Consider the following 17,935-nt stretch of genomic DNA (forward strand, 5'->3'; position numbering starts at 1 on the left):
GGAACTCGAAAGGGTGAGCAAGGGTAACACTACTGAAAACAGTCAAGTCACAGCCCCTAAGGAAAAGCACTGCGGTCCATACAGAGCTTGGCTTTTCAATGCACTGTCACACTGCTGAATGACATGCACTGGGACACTCCCCTGTCAGAGAATCAAGGAGGCTATGATGCCAGCTTCCCGGAGCAGAATTCTGAGGCTCAGACAGGGTGAATAATTGGCTCAAGGTCAACTGCACAGCTAAGAAGTGCCACTGGTGGAACTGGAACCCAGGGGCCCAGATATGCGGTACCACTGCCCACCACTCTGCCACCAGAGGCAGTCGTCCCAGCTGTACGCGTGACAGAAACGACCTGAGACAACTTAGAGGAAATACAGTACATCTGCATGACGGACTACTGTGCTGTCACTCAAAAGTACTTCCTCATAACATGGGGATGCTATGTTTAACAATTCACAATAGAAAATTATATGCTCTGAATCATCTCAAATCAGGAAAGTCACAGACCCAGAATGGGGTGGGGAGGCATCCAAATGTAGCTCTCAGGGTGGTAGGAATACAGCTGATTTCTATTTACATTATACGCCCCTTTCCTGCCAAACTTTAGTCCCACCACGCGATTCCTCCGCACATTGAAAGTCTTCAAGTTCGCCTGCACCTCAGCACTCTGACTTCGGCGTTAGAGAACCTGTTTAGCAGGCAGTGCCGCAGCATGGACTGGCAGCCCCTGGAACCCCACGGGCCCTCCTGCCAGTTTTCACTCCTTTGCTGGCCTAGTTCACAGGCCGAGGGCAGCGGGCCCTTCACGGGGCAAAGAGACAGCGACAGCACTGCAGGCCACGTGGGGCGTCCTCAGATGTTCTCTCCCTATATCCCTAACTTTACCTGACGCTGCCACTTCCCCATCCACTGCACTGCCTTCCACCCCAGGAGCCGAACAGTACCACGACATGGTTCTGAGAGGAAGGAAAACTCCTTCTGCATTTTTCACTGTGGGGCAGAACAGAAGGCCAGGATGGGAAGCGATATTATGTAAAAGACAGCGGTGAGTAAGGAGGTGTCCACCCGGCCCTAGAGGCCTCTGCAAAGACAGCTCCAACCACACGAGGGGACCCCCACCCCCATACTCGGGCAAGAAACAGGAAAGAACCCAGACTTTGGACAGCAAGCATTACCAGGGTGAAAGACTTTTCCAACCGACATGGTCACGTAGCCATTCTCCTTGAAGAACTGGGGGATGGTGGAGAAGTTTCCGGCATGTACCCTCCAGTAGGAGTTGAAGTCATACAGGCAGGTGGTTTCGGATCTCCTCCCAGACACATGGCACGGGGCGCACACTGCTTGCTGTTAGGGAGCAGAAGAAGAGGAAAATGCCCTCAGAGGAAAACAGCCAGCAGCTCAAACATAACCAGGCAACCTCTGAGTCCTCAGCAAACAGCTTGGCAGCTGAGTCATCACGTCTCAAAGCCAACCTGTGGGATTTGGGCCTCCCCCAGTCGTCAGAACTAAGTCCCCGTGAGACAGGGAGAGGAGGACTCAGCCCCTCATCCCAGCAGATGATCGTGCCCTCCTTCTACACAATGGAGTCTCACAGGTGCACTGAACAGGCGAGGCTCCTGGGGGTGGCCCTGTGAGGAGCTTCAGGAAGGAGTGTCGCCATGACAAGCTGGCTGGCCCTTGCCCAAGGTCAACCAGCAGATCAGAGAGTGGCATTCTGCAGCACCCCTTGTTTCCCAGCACCAGGCATGCTCAACTTTGGTGAAGGAAGCTAGTCAGGACCATCCTGAGCACGGCAGGGCCACGGCGCACCCTGCACCCAAGGAGGAGGGGCATCCTTGAGGCACAAGCTTCCTTGTCAGTGGACAACTGGGTTATCGCAATCGCCATTTTCCAGATGATGCTTCCCTCTAACAAGCAGATGCCTGGCACCACCATTCTCATCTAATGACAGCTGAGGGGACCCCCAACACTCAGTGCAGAACACACCCACCTGCACCTAGAGGGCCCCAGATATACCTGGGCAAAGGCATTCCAGAAAAGGAGACTGTGGGATGCCAGATGGTCTATGTTTGGGGGCCTTAAGAGCCTGTCCCCAGAACGGCCGAAGGAGGGGCGCAGGTCATGATTAGGAGGACATTCAGAGCATCTGCACTGGAGGGAGGGGCTTCACTGATATCACCTACATGACAGTAAACCCCCACCCATGCTACATGCTAGCGTGCGAGACCCAAGGCTGGCCCCTGAACCTTCACGGCACAGCTAGCCACCCAGGCAGGAAAAATAGTATGAGGGAGAGAGCATGGGAGGAAAGAATGGATGTAGGGAGAGAAGAATGAATAGGGGGGAAACAGGACCATAGGTGGGTAGCAGGGAAGAGGGAGGGAGGGAGAGAGGGAAGGAAGGAAAGGGTGGATGCGGGGAGGGAAGCACGGAGGGGACCTGGGAGGGAGGATTCCCTGTCATCTGAGAGAAGACGCGGAATTCACCTGTGGAGTTGCTGGCCAGATTGCAGGACCCCAGCGAGACACAGGCGGAGCCCAGGACCAGGCCGAGCCAGAGCAGCCCCCAGCCCGGCGGCGGCATTTCCGCCTCTGTGCGGCAGCCCCTTGGCGACGGTGACGAGCCCAGGCGCCAGTGCCGGGCTGCCGCCACCGCCGCCGCCACCGCCGCCTACGCAGACTGCGCGATTCCGCCGCCAGGACCCGAGTCCCGGGTGCCGCCGACTCACGGGTCACGAGTGCGCCTGCGCGCCTCGTCACCCCGCCCCGCCTCCTGCCCGCCGGGCCGGTGCTGAGCGAACGCCTTGCACACGCGCCTGATTGGAGAGCCGCCGCAGTCTTTCAGGTGTTCCCAAAGGATTCGTGATGCAACCGCTGTCTTTAACCAGCGGGTTCCTGCCTCTTGGCCCTTGCACCTGCTTTGCTTTTCACCTGGAAGCCCTTTACTTTTCTCCCCTCTCTATCTATGAAAGTCACTTCCCCTCGCACAGGAGCCCAAATGCCATTCTCCTTCACGGAAGCCCCTTGAGAACCCTCCATCCTCCATCTAAAAGGAACTCCAGTCCTAGGCATTTGTTCAAGAAACTCTCGGTAATTCCACAGCTATGGACACCGAGGGCCGATGGCAGATGGAGAGTAATAAGTTCCTGCCCTTCTGGAGCTTGCGGACGATAAATAGCCAGTCAATCAAAGGCTGGTGCTGGGATGCAAGGTCTGGAGTCGCTTGCTATTTCTATGGAGGTGGCTACTAAAGTGACATTAGAACAAAACCTTGGGAGTGTGTGACCAAGCCACGACCACCTCCACAATAAGAGTGCGCCAGCCAGAGGGAGGAGCCTTTGTGAGGAGCAAGCTCCATGATGTTACTGGACCACAGAGGGCTGGTGTGTCTGGCTGGTAGCAGCAGATGCGAGGAGGGAAGGTCATAAGGCCCTGGCAAGCATCATTCACAGTCGGCCTGGGGCCGATGGTTGGGAAGGACACCATCGTCCCTGTCCACACTCTGGCTGCCACCTACTCCCCAGAGAAATATCCTAACACAATGCCAGGCAGATTGGAGACACCTTTGTAGGTAAATATTAGTATTGTTATTGGGGGCTTCCTATGCCCAGGCAACATGCTAATTTCCTCTTTATGGCAACTCTGTGAGCTAGATGCTACTATCATTCCCATTTTCTAACTCCAGAAATCAATACTCGGAGAGGCTGACACACTTGAGCAAAGACACACGGCCAGGAAGCAGAGGCCAAGGTGTCTCTCCATGAGAAGTGTGCCTCTCAAGCGGTAGCCAGAGCATGGTCAAGGCCTGCAGCCTGCTGCCACTGCTGCTGCGCCTGCTTGGCTGTTTCCTGGAGACCTGGCACCGGCAACCCCTCACACTGCTGCCTGGATGGCGGACCCCTGGGAAGGGACGGCCTCTGCCTTCTCTCCCCAGACTAGAACAGACAGAGCCACGCGGAGTCAGCCAGGCCCAGACAAGAGCCCAAGATGTCAGGTGGCCCCTCCGCTGTCCCTCCTCATCCTGACACTTCAGTATGGGTGGCTGCTCAGGATCTTGCCCTTTCCCTCACAAAATATGGCCTTATCGTTTCACGAAAGTCTGAGCCCAAGGTCAATGGCTCCAGTGGATGTTCAGAAAAGTGTCCTTACACTTCTTTCCTTTCACTGGCATCTGTAATATTTTCTCATAGTGATAGGAGCCTCCTATGAGATTGTGAATTCAGGACCTAATTTCATACTTGTCCTTATCAAAAAGCCACTAAGAAAAAATTATTCTGTGTACGCCAAGGTTCACCAAAGAGGAGACTGAGTCAAAAGTCATACACCGTTTGTGCCACTAAAAATATCGTCAGTTCTGTGCACTACCATCCAGTGCAGACCCAGGGGCAGGGGCGGGGTAACTCATGAGGAATAAGGAGGCAGACTGGTCCTTGCTGGCCCTCCTCCTCATAGAATGTGCACTCCGGGTTGAGGGGCAGCAACACAACACAATCGCAGCCACAAAGATGGACTGATGAGTTGTCAAAAGGAAGAGTTTCCCCAGTAGAAGGCATGGGTGTGAAGAACAACACAACCAACCCAACAGTGATTCGAGCACCTCTGACATGTTGCTGAGCTGTTGAAGGCCACCAAGAAGGAGCAGCTGGGGAGTCAGTTCTGCACACCAGGCAGCCCTCCAGTGACAGAAAGGAGACCACACATGCAATCTCATCTGTCTGTTTCTGACACAGTTTCGATTTGAATAAAGGTGAACAGCTAGTAACCATTGACAGCTATGGCAGACACACCTGGAGGTGTGTCACCCAAAATGAGTCAAGCTCTTGCATGATCCCTTCTCTTTGGAGGTAAGTGGAAGCTGTGCTCCTACCCCACAGAATATAATGAAGGAGGGACAGAATGTCACACCTGTCACTGCATTATCATGGAGCAATGAGTCCATTTGGCTGGCAGACAGAGGATTCTGAACTCCGGAAGGGAATGCAGCCAAGCCCACAATTCAACTGCAGCCTCATGAGACCCTGAGTGGAAGACCCAGCTAAGCTGTGCCTGGCCTCCTGACCCACAAAATTGTGAACCGATAAATGTGTATTGTTTTAAGCTTCTAAACGCATGGCAATTTGTTATGCAGTGATAGAAAATGAATGTATCGTTAGTTATAACAAGAATACATTTGACCCCGAGGCTAGAACCTTTCACGGGCGATTCTAACAAAAATCAATTCGATATGGAAGTGGCTTCCTATGCTTATGAAAGCATTGATGCCATAAAAGGGTCCATGAGAGCACGTTGGAATCGTCCCACAGAAACTACAGCCATTACGGCCGATTTACTAGCTCTGCCAGGTTATGTGGTGGCTACACAATCATGCAGAGAAAGACAGCCATAGGTGAAGGAAAGACAGATAGAAAGGGGATATCTTCATGTTTCCAATGAAGCCCAAGAAGACACAGACACAGCTGAGCTTGAACTTGCAGGTCAACCGGAGGGGCTTAAGAGGTGAAATGCAGAAGTAGAGGCAGATGATACAGGAGAAGTGAAAGTCAAAACTGAGGAATGACTTTTTGCTGTACATAATCCAATTTAAGGAACACAAAGCAGCCCACATTGGGATAAACACCCTTGACTGGAATGAATCCCACTATTGAAATTTCAAAGCTGATATATTTTTAATGTACTTAAACATCCCATCGACCAGAAGGTGAAAAACCCTCCGACACACCAGCCGCATTCACACAATAGCTTCAGCTCACTGAGCAGGTTTTAAGGGAGTAGCCTACTTTCACTAAAGCTAACGTGTGTGGCTGAGCGCATGACAAAATAGGCTTCCCATTACACTGGTCTTCCCCACAGGTGCCCTCCATCCCTGAAGGGAGGGGTCCAACCACCCGACTTGCTGTGGGACTGGACGTGCTGCAACTGGGAGAGTCCCAGGAAAAGCAGAAAGAAGTGGCAGCCTACTGCCAAGCCCCCATCCAGAGTGAGTCACCACAACGCATGGGCACAGCCTGCCAGGCCTGGAACGGGAGGAAAGGGACTACACCTCCCCCCACCCCAGGAACTGCAGCAGAGGCCCAGGTCAGCACTAAAGGGCCGGAGGCTCATGATGACAGACACCATCGACAAGGAGGACTCACCCACAGTGGTGGCCATGCTCAGTACCACATGGCTGCCCTGAGGACACATAGATGAGTGACTGACCGAGATACAGCCTGAAGTGAATACTCAGAAGAGCAAGAACAGGCAGTAGGAGCCCGAGGTCAGCCACCTGACAAAAAACGTCACAATGTCCTGCCCAGGTTCTGCCCCTGCGCGAGCTTTCCAACCTGGAACCATGGACTACGGAGGTGGCCAGGTCCCCCATGGAAAGGATGCTGCAGTAACACGGCAGAAAAACACTGGTATGGTCCCCCAGCCCTTCTCAGAGGGACCCCCACCCATGTACCAGGTGACTGAACACTGGGAAAGGGGATAACCAGGGAGTTCGAGGCTGCAGGACGCGGTGTCTGACTTGACACTGAGGTGGGAGGCTCAATAAGCTGTCTCTGCGTCTGCTTCTGGAGGATAGGGCTATGCTGGGGTTTCTGCATCGAGGATGTCACTGGGTCCAAGGTATCCTGGGCCAGTCCCAAGGAGGTCAGTTGTCTGTTCAGGGAGAGCCACACAACAAATATGCTCCAGAACAAGGTGCCGAGTGCAGTGAGATGTCTTCTGAGGAATCTTTTAGAAAGTGGGATAACACTTAATGTTAAATGAAAAATGCAAAACAAATTGTAACACGGCATGAACTCTACTGAAAAAAAAAACACGCAGAGGAAAAGAACTGGGAGAATATCCTGAATCCTGAATATTTTTGCCTCTGGGTAAAGCCTTGGGAGAATCCTTTGTCCTGATTCTTCATGTACTTTCTGTCCTTTCCTAAGTGGCCACGATGGGCATGCAGACACTCAAGAGTCGGCTGAATGCGTCTTCTGCACAGGGCCCATTAGTCCTCTCATTAGAGCCTAGTAACCGTGGTTATGGCATCAAGTGCTCTGCCCCGCCCCGTCCCCACTGAAGCAGTAATCACGTCAGCTGGACTGCGCATTGGCTGGGCGGCAGCGTGATGTTGGATGCCCGTCCACCCGCCCGCCAGCAGCGGAGGGCCTGGAGCAGGAGCACGGGACCTGGCTTATGTGCACAGCGACTGAGGACAGTAAGGAACATGCAGAGAAAAGAGCCCGGGAATGACGGGACATGAGTGTCTCCTTGCCCCCAATTAAAGTCGATATAAACACTGGTGACGTGCATGCAGTGTGGGGGGCGCCAGAAGTTCGCAGAAACTCCCAGGGTTGCAAGTCTGCTGTGCCACGTTCTGTGAGCAGCCCCCACACCTAACCAGGGTCGCCTGCCTGTGTCTGCACCACCCCTGCGGTGCGGCTTCTTCCTGTGGCCTTGCAGTGCTGAGATGACAAGACTAGAACTAAGTACAGCTCTCAGGTCGGGCCACTCGACCTGGGCCCTGCTGAGAGGGACCACTCGACCTGGGCCCTGCTTAAAGGGACAGAGACAACTGCAGCTGCGCCCTGAAGACGGAGAGGAAGGTGGGGCCAGGGGACCATGCACCTCAGAAACAGGCCAGAGGAGGCTCAACTGCGAGAGCTGGGCAGGAGGAACAAGGCCATGTCTTCCTGCAGCTGGTCAGCTGCCCCGGGGCTTCTCCTGCATGAGTCCAGCACCCAGGCCTATGGACAAGAGGTGAGCAAGTGAGTTACAGAGACAAGGAGCACTTTTCATTGGGCAGAGTGCTGGATGCAAGACACCTCTTTTTTCAGGACCGCTCATCCCACATGGCGGGCAACCTCCAGCAGGAGGGGCAGTGGGACAGTCCCTGACCTGTGGGGTCACTTACAGTTTGGAAAATCTAGACAAACGCTGAGGCTCAAGCAGGCCATCAAGGAGGAGGAAACAAACCTGCGAAGGGAAGAAGCAGGAATCTGAAACACAAAGCATGCAGCAAGGAGGGGTTGGGACCCAGATTTCATGAAGAGTCCAGACAACTAGGTGCCAAAAATGCAAGCAGCTCAAAGAGAGTTGGCCAAAGGCAGTTCACCTGGAGGAAGCGACCTACCAACAGGTCCAGAAGGGATACCAGGAGTTTGGGTAAACCCGGTCTCAGCCAGGTGGTGCCACAAACCTGTGGCAGGAGCAAAATGCAACCTTTCCTCTCAGGGCCTCAGAGTCACAGCAGCATGGGGTAACAGGTTGGGGGCTAGGAGAGCAAGCCGCAAAGGCAGGCGCTCAGAGGGACATGGGGATAGTGAGTTCTGCAGGGTGCTGCCAGGGGGGCAAGAAAGGGAGGCTGACTCTCAGCGGGCGCCCTGGGCTCAGAAGAGGAGACCATGTCCATGGGCAGGGTCCCCTCAAAGAGCGATGGCGGAAATAGCAAGGACATCCTCAAAGGAAGACGGGGCGCATTCTGGGGATGGAGTCCAGGGCTGGGGAAGAAACAGCTTGAGGAGGAGCCTCTCTCTGGCCCGGGAGGCTGGGAGTGTTCTAATAGTGGCTGGGAGGTAGCAGAAGGAGCCCCGAGAAGACCTCGATGTCTTCTGACAGCTGCCAGGGCCTGGTGGCGCCTGTGGAAGGCCAAGCAGCACAAGTTGGCTTTGGCTGGGTCTGGGTGGTGAAGGCCGACTTGCTTGCCATGACTGGAGAGCGAGGGAATAAAGGCCTGTCCCTGTCAGCACTTTGTTCTTGAGATGGTATTGGAAGCAGCTGGAGAAGAGAACGTCACCCGGAGATCAGAAATCAGATCCTTTTAGGGCTCGGTGTCAGCTTTTCATTTTTACTGAAAATCAAGACTGAGTTGCAAATGGGTCCATTTGACATGGGCAGCCAAACACCATCCCACCCCCACCCGTGACATGGCCAGGCCACTCTTCCTGGGCCCACCCACCTGGCAGCGAATGGGCCTTGCAGCCACGACCCTTGAACTTCCGCTCATCAGATCACACTCCTCACCCTTACTATTCCGCTCCCCTAGGGAGATTGTACACCCCGTTCTCAGCATACAGGGGGGTCAGAAAAGACAGTCCTTAGTGACATCACGACTGTCCCACGCTCATAGCCACGCAGTGTATGTCTCTAGCTCACTGGGCAAGTTCTATTTCTTCAAACAACAGGAAGTGGGAGGAACACTAATAGTCCGCCATTCGGAGCTCCCTCCCTCACTACTTGAAATCTCTACCACGAGGTTCTTGGGCATCCAGCAACAGCTGGTAACCATTCTTGGGCACAGACCCAGGAGGGGAGGCTGACATGGAGGGAGCGGACCTGGTGATCATACAAGCCCCCTGCATCCCCGAGGCTTAAATCACATGGATGTACCTTCTGCCCCTCACCTCATCCCCAGCATTCCTGTTTCCTCGAACTTCTGCACGGAGAGAGATGTGCAGTTCAATGGCTTATGGAGGACCCTCAGGAGAAAGGATGCGGGTGTCCAGGCCAGTGTGGGGTCTCAGGAAATAGCACTGGCCCCGGAACATGAAGCCAGAGTTCAGGGAGTAGCAGTGGGAACAGGAAGAGGAGCATTATTCCAATCAGGCATTTCAGAGGCAGGGACACAAGACTTGGCCATCGACTAAAACCACGGAAGAGAGAGGATAAGGGGACGTCAGGAGCAAAGTGTGACGGTACTGAGAGGGTCGGTCGAGCCCTGAGAGGTGGAAAGGAGGAAATAGCTCCAACAGGGAAATTAGCCTTGTTTTGGACATGTCAGCTCAGAGAAGGAACAGGGAACAGAATGAGGATTTTCCTCCTCACCTGCAAAAAAAAAGGCAATACGAAGACCTACCCTCAGGAAGCCCGCTGGCAGTCCCTGGGAAGTGGGGGACTTGCAGGAAGGATAGCTGGCCTGAGCATTCTGCCCTGAGGTGCAAAACTCAGGCTAGAGGTCCTGCCATCTCTCTGCCTCTGTGTCCCCTGGGAGCCATTCTGAGGGTCGGTGTAGGTCACTGAGGACCCTGGGTTGCTAATTTGATTCATGCCTACGGGTGCAGCGCGGACTAGGCGCTGATGTCACTGGAGTGAAAAGGGCACGGCCTGGCCCTGAGCACTAAGCGGTAATAGCCCACCTGCCATGTAGTTCCCATGGCCAGATCTACAATACTGTCTTCTCCAGGACGCTCCTCCCGGGGCTCCACCCACTTCCAGCTCCTCCTCCCCAACTCCCTCCACGCTCAGCCCTGCTCTACCCTAGCTAAACACAGCAGTACAGCAGCTCTCCCCAGCTATTCTTCAGCTCCGCCTGCTCCTCCCGTAGCTCCGCCCCCAGCTGTCACAGTTCCACCCCAACTCCTCCCTTGCTCTTTCCAACAGGTCTGCCCCCAGATACTCCTCCCCCAGCTCCGCCTTCTCCCACTGAGGCGAGGTCTCCAAGCTCTCCACGCCCTGCCCCTTCCCCTGCACATCCCACTTCCTTATCATCCCCCTCTTGTTCTGGGCCATCGGAATCCATCGTTCCACTGGGCCTGTTCGTCCTATGCTGCTCAGAGCCGAGTCCCATGTCTCCTAGCAACAATGGCCTCCTTTCATATCTGCCTGTGTACTTTGTGTGTTTACATCAATGCCTGGCTGGGCGTCTGCTCGTGCGTGCCTGCCAGGGGCGGCTGTGCCCTGTAAGGGCGTGCTACGTGCGTGCAGGTGTTATGTGCGGGCAACGAGCTGCCCACCGGCGTGCTGCGCACGGAGGGACGGCGTGCTGAGTGCGTGCGTGCGAGCGACGCGTTGAGTACGCGCGTGCTGCGTGTGGCCAACATGCTACGTGCTGTCAGTGTTTTGCGTACCCGAGGACGGCGTGTTGCTTGTGGGCGTGTGACGTGTTGCGTGTGGGTGTGCAGCGTGAGGGCTTGCTGCATGCAAACAGTGCTGCGTGCGTGCGTGTGTGCGTGGAGGCGCGCTGCATGCAGTTGTGCTGAGTACTTGCAAGCTCTCTGTGTTCGTCTTGTAAGCCCCGCAATAAAACGGATGATTGCATCCATGCCAGCACCGCACGTCTACCCGCCGCAGGCACTTGGCAGCGTTCTCTGATCTCTGCAGCCACGACCCGGGCCAGGTGCTCTGTCGTTTCGGCTACTTGATGGGGTCGGAAGACCTGCCTTGCCATAAGGGAGCCAGGAAGCTCAGCTTGGATGCTGACCTGCTGGTCCTCCAGGGGACAGTATCTCTGAGCTATGTTTCCTGTAGCCATTTCCTCTCACTGGGAGCAGGCTGGGAGCAATCGTGGCGCTGCCAAGGCCTCACTTGTCTGTCTCTTTCTCCCGTCACCTTCACCTGCCAGTCTTGCTTGTCAGTGTGTGCTGATGATGTGCCACTCCCCATCGAAACACGGGTGTCCTGGTCCGCATGCACAGGTCTGCCCCCACTCCTGCCCTCCCCGCTTCCTGCTTGGCCTTTAGGTTGTCACCACAGTACCCAGGCTGCAGGCCATGCAGCACTCAGCTGGTTGTCCGTGGCACCCCTCACAATGGGACCTACCCAGGATTACATTAAGGGAAACGGAATTGTAGGGTCCCTGAATCCTTCTTACCTGGTGTTGAGGGTGACATTTTTCTCCTCAGATACAGGGGTCTACTAGGCTGTCAGAATGCCACCCAGTTAGGCGAAATGATTTTCTGTACTGAAGGCTGGGCCATCATGTGGTCCCTGACCCAGCCCGCGGAGGAGAAGGCCGCAGCTGTGATTAGCAGGACCCAATTATGAGTGACGTGTCACAAATGTTTTCCATCAGTTGGAACCCCCTGGGTCCCGGTGGTCTTCAATCCCTGCTGAGTAGAAGACCGTTTTAGTACATTAGCCAACATTGCTGTCTTGTCCCTAATGATCTCCTCTCATTAGGCCTCTTGTCCTTGTGCCGGTTAAGAACCGAGGTTAATGGAAGCCCTTTCCTCCTCAGGCTGCAACCCGGTACTCTACACCGTGAGGCAGGAGGGCACTCATCCCTCTTCCTGTCTTTACAGTCACCTCATCTCTAGGAGTTCCACCCACGCATTTAAGGTCTCCTTGTTGCGATTTTGTGGTGCTGATGAGAAATGGGCCAAGAAACCGAATGGCAGAAAGTAGGCAAGCCTGCAGTCTAATCATATACCCTGGTAGAAGAACTAGATGTGGCTAACTTACGTGGGAACATCCATCCTCCTTCATAAATAATTGAAACCCAATGATGTAGGTGACACTTTGTCCCTCATAGGGTGAGCAAGGTTAAGCACAGTGATGAGTTTCCAGGCCAACAAGCGTGTGAGGAAATGGCACCCTGGCCCAGGGTTCATGGAACATCATGGGTGACCTTCTATGAAAAGCCATTTGTTGGCGAGTATCAGCATTGCTGGTGTGCACGTATGTGACCCGAGACTCCCAAGCATGCCTTCAGTCGCTGCGTGTTTGTGCGTGTTTTATAGTGGCAGAAAGAACTAAGCATCTATAGGGGAGTCGATAAATTCTGGGACAACTAACAGTGGGATACCATACAGGCAGTGAAAACTAGGAGAGACGAAGATGGAAAGACACGATGGAAAGTGCTTGATGTGCCATTAATGGAGAAATCACCCCGTGGAGACGTGCGAGAGCTTATGGTAGTCATTTGCTGATGTTGTGGCATCAAGGTACCACAGCCCAGGTGGCTTAAACAACGGACATGAGTTGTCTCACATTTGGGGATGCTGGAAGTCCAACACTGAGGTGCGGTTGAGTTTGGCTGTTCTGAGGGCTGAGATAGAACCTGCCCCCTCCCGATCCCCAGGCTTCTGGTGCTTTGCTGACAAGCTATGGCTTACCTTGGATTGAAGATCTCGGCCTTCATCTTTATAATGTGTTCTCCTGTGTGCATATCTGTCTCTAAATCCCCCCTTTATACTAGGTCACCAGTTGTAGGATGACGGTCCACCCTAATGAGCTCATTTTAGCTTGATTGCCTCTGGAAAGACCTTTGCATTATGGAAAAGGACACGGGAGCTAAGGCCTGGGGTGAGCAGGGGAAGGTGGCTCAGCCTGAGCCAAGGAGGGAAGGTGGGGGAGCTGGGTGCAGGGATAAGCAGGACGGTGCATTGGAAAAGGAGTGGATGCAAGGCAATTTGAAAGTGGGCAAGTTTTCAAAAACGCGAAGACAGAGGCGAGGAGAGATTTTTTTTTTCCCTATAGCACCAGGTATCCCCAGGCGGTCTCCCATCCAAGTACTAACCAGGCCCAGACCTGCTTAGCTTCCGATACCAGACGAGATCAGGCGCATTCAGGTGGTATGGCCATAGACTGGGGTGAGGTTATGTCCTTAAAGACAGGAGGCTGGAGGCAAACCAGAGTGGGGGAGCTCATGGCTGGAGGGCAGGATCCAGGACACAGGCTCCATGATGGTTATGACACTGATGACAGTAAGACCACAGGTTATGACTGTCCTGATAGGTGCCAGGTACTCAGCCACATAGGACAGAGGCTCTGCTGGGTGCTATGACTAGGCTGAGGCTCAGACCTGGGGCCCTGCTCCTCCCACTACATAGCACTGTGGTCAAGTGAGAAAGAGCCCTCCCCCACAGCCGTCAGGTAAAAGGACTGGAATGATGTGGTCAGACGCCTGTGATTGTGGTCATCTCGTCATCCATCGGCACTACCTTTTCAGCTGTGCAGCGGGGTGACAGCTACTCTGCTCCTCCCGAGTAATTTGAGGGTTGAATTCTAGGATCCGTGCATCATGCCCACCTGCGGGTCCAGCATGGGGTCGGTGCGTGCATATCAGCGCCCGTCGTCCTGCTCCTATAATTTGTTTTTCTAGGCCTGAGTCAGTGCCTGGGTGTCTGCTGACAGTGCAGAACTGTGACGTGGGGAGGGGATGGGAAGGATGGCATTTGAAAGGCTCAGAGGAAACACCTGAGAGGGTTACCTGAGGTCACAGGGCTTCTCCAGAGCCCAGCTGAGGTTAGGCCCCCAGGATGTGTGCTCAGGATCCCTGTGACAGGTGGCAGGGAGCTCAGGAACCTGCAGGACCTTGGGAGAGGTGGGGCCAGGGAGCTGAGAGTTTCCACGGGCGGGGCCCGGGAGAAGAATCACAGCCCAGGTAGGTCCTTGTTTGGGATGGGCTAGGGCACGAACCCTCCCACCGGTTCAAGGGGCCCTCGCCCTTCGCCCTCTCCTCTCTGGTCCCTTGGGACTCAGGGACCTCCTTTGTAGAACTGACCACACACTATCCTGACTGCCCTTCTCTAGCTGCCTCCCCCTGTCTCCTTGAGCTCCCCAAAGATTCCATGTGATGGAGGAGGCATCCAGTCATCACCCCTTCCTTTGGGCCTGTCAGCTGACTGTGCGGCCATAGAAAGCAGGAGCCATAAGGAGCCAGAAGGAGCCAGAAGGAGCCAGAGCTCACTCTTGCACCATCCCTGTTAGGAGATTCAGCCCCACCCCGCCCTGCAGGAGCTGGGAGCTTGGCGAGAGGTCAGCCCTAGGGCCTGAGCCCGGAGGGCTGGCATTGACGCTCATTGACTTTTGTGATTCTGTGTTTCGGAAGGCCACCTGAGGCCACAGTCTCTGGGAAGATGAAAGGCAGCCTTATGTGGGCTTTGTCTTAAATGGGGTCCAGACTTTGGAGACGCATTGGCGCCCCCTGCAGAGCACGCACCGGCACTGCACCATCGCCATCCACATTGCTCACAGGGCCTGGGAAGACACTGCCTGGAGGGAGCTGCTGCTGGAGAGGCTGGGGCGGACCCCCGCTCCGGTTCAGGCCTTGCTTCAGCACGGGGAGAAGTATGGCCGTGGAGCGATAGCTGGCAAGTGACGATACCCTGAGCACTGCTGAGATAAACCCACCGGAACCCCCGGGACCACGCTGCGAGTCTTGAGGCTTGTTTGCTCTTGAACCTTTTGGGGTGGGGCTATGATTTCTTTCAACAGCACAAGTTCAAAGGGGCAGCAAGGGACCCCAGGCGGGGGGTTGGTGGGACGAGTTCCCTTGACTTCAGGTGAACCCTTTCTCCACTGAGGGCCTCAGTTCCAGTTGGTGGCTGAGAGGCAGGCGCAGGTCAACTTCTGTCTGTGATGTTCGCCTGTGTGTGTGTGTGTGTGTGTGTGTGTACACACACGTGTATACAGGTACAGACCACGAGAGGCTGCACAACACGCGCGGTGAGGTGGCCTCCAGACAGGGCGGCCTGCCTGACTTCACACACCGGCCCCACCCCCACTTCCCATCGCATCCTGGTAAAGTCTCCTCACCCCCTCAGTGCTTGGGGCCCCACATTAGCTTAGTGCTTGGGGAGCTGATTGTCCGTGGCTTCCCCACAGTGGCCGGGCCCCCCTGACCTGTCCATGCCCTGTACATGCCCTCAGCAGTCCGGCTGCGACCTGCCCGTGCCTGGGTGGTGCTGCTGAGGACAAGGCCCTCTCCTCTTCATTCCTCTCCCTCCCTGGACTTCACCCAGAATGCCCTGAATGGAGTTTGGGACATTGGTGTGGTCATTCAGAGGGCCCCGTTCTCTCCGAGTCCATTTGGGGATGTCAGCTCAGTCTCTGGCAGTTGTGACTTTGAATGCCTGTGCTCTGTCACAGGCAGGCCTTGCTCTATGGAAGGAAAATCATCAGTGTGCTTCTGTCTTGGTGCCCAGGGCTCGTTGACATTGGGGAAACTTGGCAGTGCCCGGAAAACTTAGCTCCCGATGAGGTTGTGGAGCTGGAAAATCAAGCTCTACTGACTGACCTGAGGCAGAAGTACCTGACTGCGCTTTCAAACCCCAGGTGGCTCCTGGAGCCCATGCCCAGGAGAGGCGGAAAGGATGTCTTCCAGGTCGACATCCCAGAGCACTTCATCCCCTTGGGGCAGGAGCTCTGAGAAGCGAGGGCTCCTCAGAGGAAGGGTACCAAAACACGAGCGAAAGGATGACCGTGAAGTTGCCGTCAGGCCACGGACCTGCAGATCAGGCTGACCTATAGGTTCAGCCTGAATTGTCACCACTATGGCGAGCACTCCCCGCCATGAGCTGCTCTGTGAACAGATTTCTGCACTCTGCTGCATGGGACTGCCCTCGTGAGCTGCCCCTCTGGGCCCCTTGACAGTCTCAATGGCTTGGATCTTTAGGAAAAAGAGAAAGCTGCCACCAAATGTTTGACGTTGCCCCTCATTTTGACTCTGCCGGTTCCCGGGTTGTACAAAGAAATATGCTTTAAGAGAAGTGGTCAGGGCTCGGGGCTCCCTTGCACGATTCCCCCCTCTTTGTTCTGGTCAAACTCCCAAAATGTTTCAGCAGCACCCAGGGAGTGTTGTGGAGGGCTGGGAGTGGGCGCCAAATGATCACCCGAGGGCCACTCGACAGGGATTGCCTCATTCACCATGAAAGGGACATCGGACTCGGAAACTGCACCTGTGTGTCCCAGCAAGTGACTCTTACTCTGTTGTAAAAGTGTCCCTTGGCTCCGGAAGCCGTGTGTTGCACATTTCGCACAGCTACATCATGACCAAAGAAAGAATCTGAAATATAGCTCTGATGGGAAAGTGTTGAGTAGTGTTGTTTGTTTTGTGGGCAACCTTTTATTTTGGTCACTGCTTAGCCAAGTTAGTAGTGGTTGTTCTCTGGGGGTGATGGACTTTCTCCCAGGCATTGACCGAGAATGCGTGGTTTCTGAGCCACACTGCTGTAGTCACACATCCCTTGGCAGATGCGGTGGCCCTAGTTTTGGGTGGACCTCTCTGGAAGACCCCTGGAACTTGAGCTAGAGATGCTAGGCCGCTGATCTGGTACTTCGTGGCATCACAGGAAAGACACTCCTGTTACAAGATACATGGATAATGTAAGGTGATTCCCCCAAGGTCAGGAGCCAGCCTGGTCCGTATCCTGAACAGCAGGTAAGGCTCAGGACACCAGGTATTCCTGGGCTCGCCTTAGAACTCCCTAGCCAGACCCTTGGCTGTGCAAGCAACGTTGCTGCCACTTCAGATTGCAGAGGATAACAGGCACCAAAGCCTGTGTCGGGCTGGTATTTCCAGCCTCCTCGGGGTCATCTGATGAGGTGTGTGCAGCATGGAAACAAGGAACACAGACTCACAGTTCTCACTGAATTGTTTATTTGCTCTCATCGAGCCTTGATTTTTATTAAAGCTGAAAATACATTCATGGTTACAGAGTGGTGACTGTTATCTATTACCAGCGGCCTGGGACCTTAGGGACCTGTTTTGTCTTCAAGTGCTCACAGAGTGCACACTTGTAATCTGAGGAGTTCTCCTCCTCCACCTGCTCGTCCTCCTCCTCCCCCTCAGGTGCATTAGTTGGGGTCGCGGCTGAAAGGGCAGCCTTCGGAATGGAGTAACAGGGGTTGTACAGAGACATCCCCAGAGTGAAATCCGGCAGGCCTGTGGGCTCTTCCCCTGCACCATCCCTTGCGGCAGTAGCCGTGGGCGCAAGCCTGACATTCCCGGATGTGCCCTCCCCACTAGGGCCCGCTGACTCGCTAGGGAAAGGTTCTTCCCTGGCACGTCTGGTCATATTGTCAAAAGACACATAACTAGGCAACATGAAAGACCGGGTGCCACTGTATGCCTGAGCACGTGGGTCTGTCTTCTGGGACCTCATGTCGCCGTCTTTGCTGCGCTGCCTGAGCTGGATTCGTAGCGAGCGTCTTGTAGGGGCCGCCGCTTGCTTCTTTTTCTTTGGAGTTGAGCTGATTCCTGGCCAATCGGTGGTCGTAAGGTGGCCCTTTCTCTTGATGTTATTGATGAGCTGAGGTTTATTCCTCTGAAAGTTGGCATTAAGGAAGATCTGAAAGAAAATCAATCATTTTAGTCATTCTTGGAGAAAATGCATCTATATGACCTTAACTGGCCTCTGAGTCTTTAGCCGCCCTGCAGGTTACCTCTAAGGGAGTTAAAATTCCCTGTGAATGTCTGTACTTTCTCATCATTGATAAATACTGCCTCATGTGAAGAAGAGTT

The 17,935-nt window shown here is 54.5% G+C and overlaps 1 protein-coding gene and 2 pseudogenes across 1 annotated transcript; 1 reads left to right on the forward strand and 2 right to left on the reverse strand.

Moving 5' to 3' along the window:
• Positions 1-26: 26 nt before the first annotated feature.
• LOC118607865 lies at positions 27-2,702 on the reverse strand (annotated as a pseudogene).
• Positions 2,703-7,593: 4,891 nt separating this feature from the next.
• LOC107505643 lies at positions 7,594-15,662 on the forward strand. The gene is given in 4 exon segments (XM_036226569.1): positions 7,594-7,739; positions 14,522-14,550; positions 14,553-14,783; positions 15,343-15,662. Coding segments are annotated over 4 exon segments (726 nt in total).
• LOC118608280 lies at positions 13,159-13,276 on the reverse strand (annotated as a pseudogene).
• Positions 15,663-17,935: the final 2,273 nt, after the last annotated feature.

Source organism: Rousettus aegyptiacus, unplaced genomic scaffold (assembly GCF_014176215.1).
Source record: "Rousettus aegyptiacus isolate mRouAeg1 unplaced genomic scaffold, mRouAeg1.p scaffold_m13_p_9, whole genome shotgun sequence".
Classification (NCBI taxonomy): domain Eukaryota; kingdom Metazoa; phylum Chordata; class Mammalia; order Chiroptera; family Pteropodidae; genus Rousettus; species Rousettus aegyptiacus.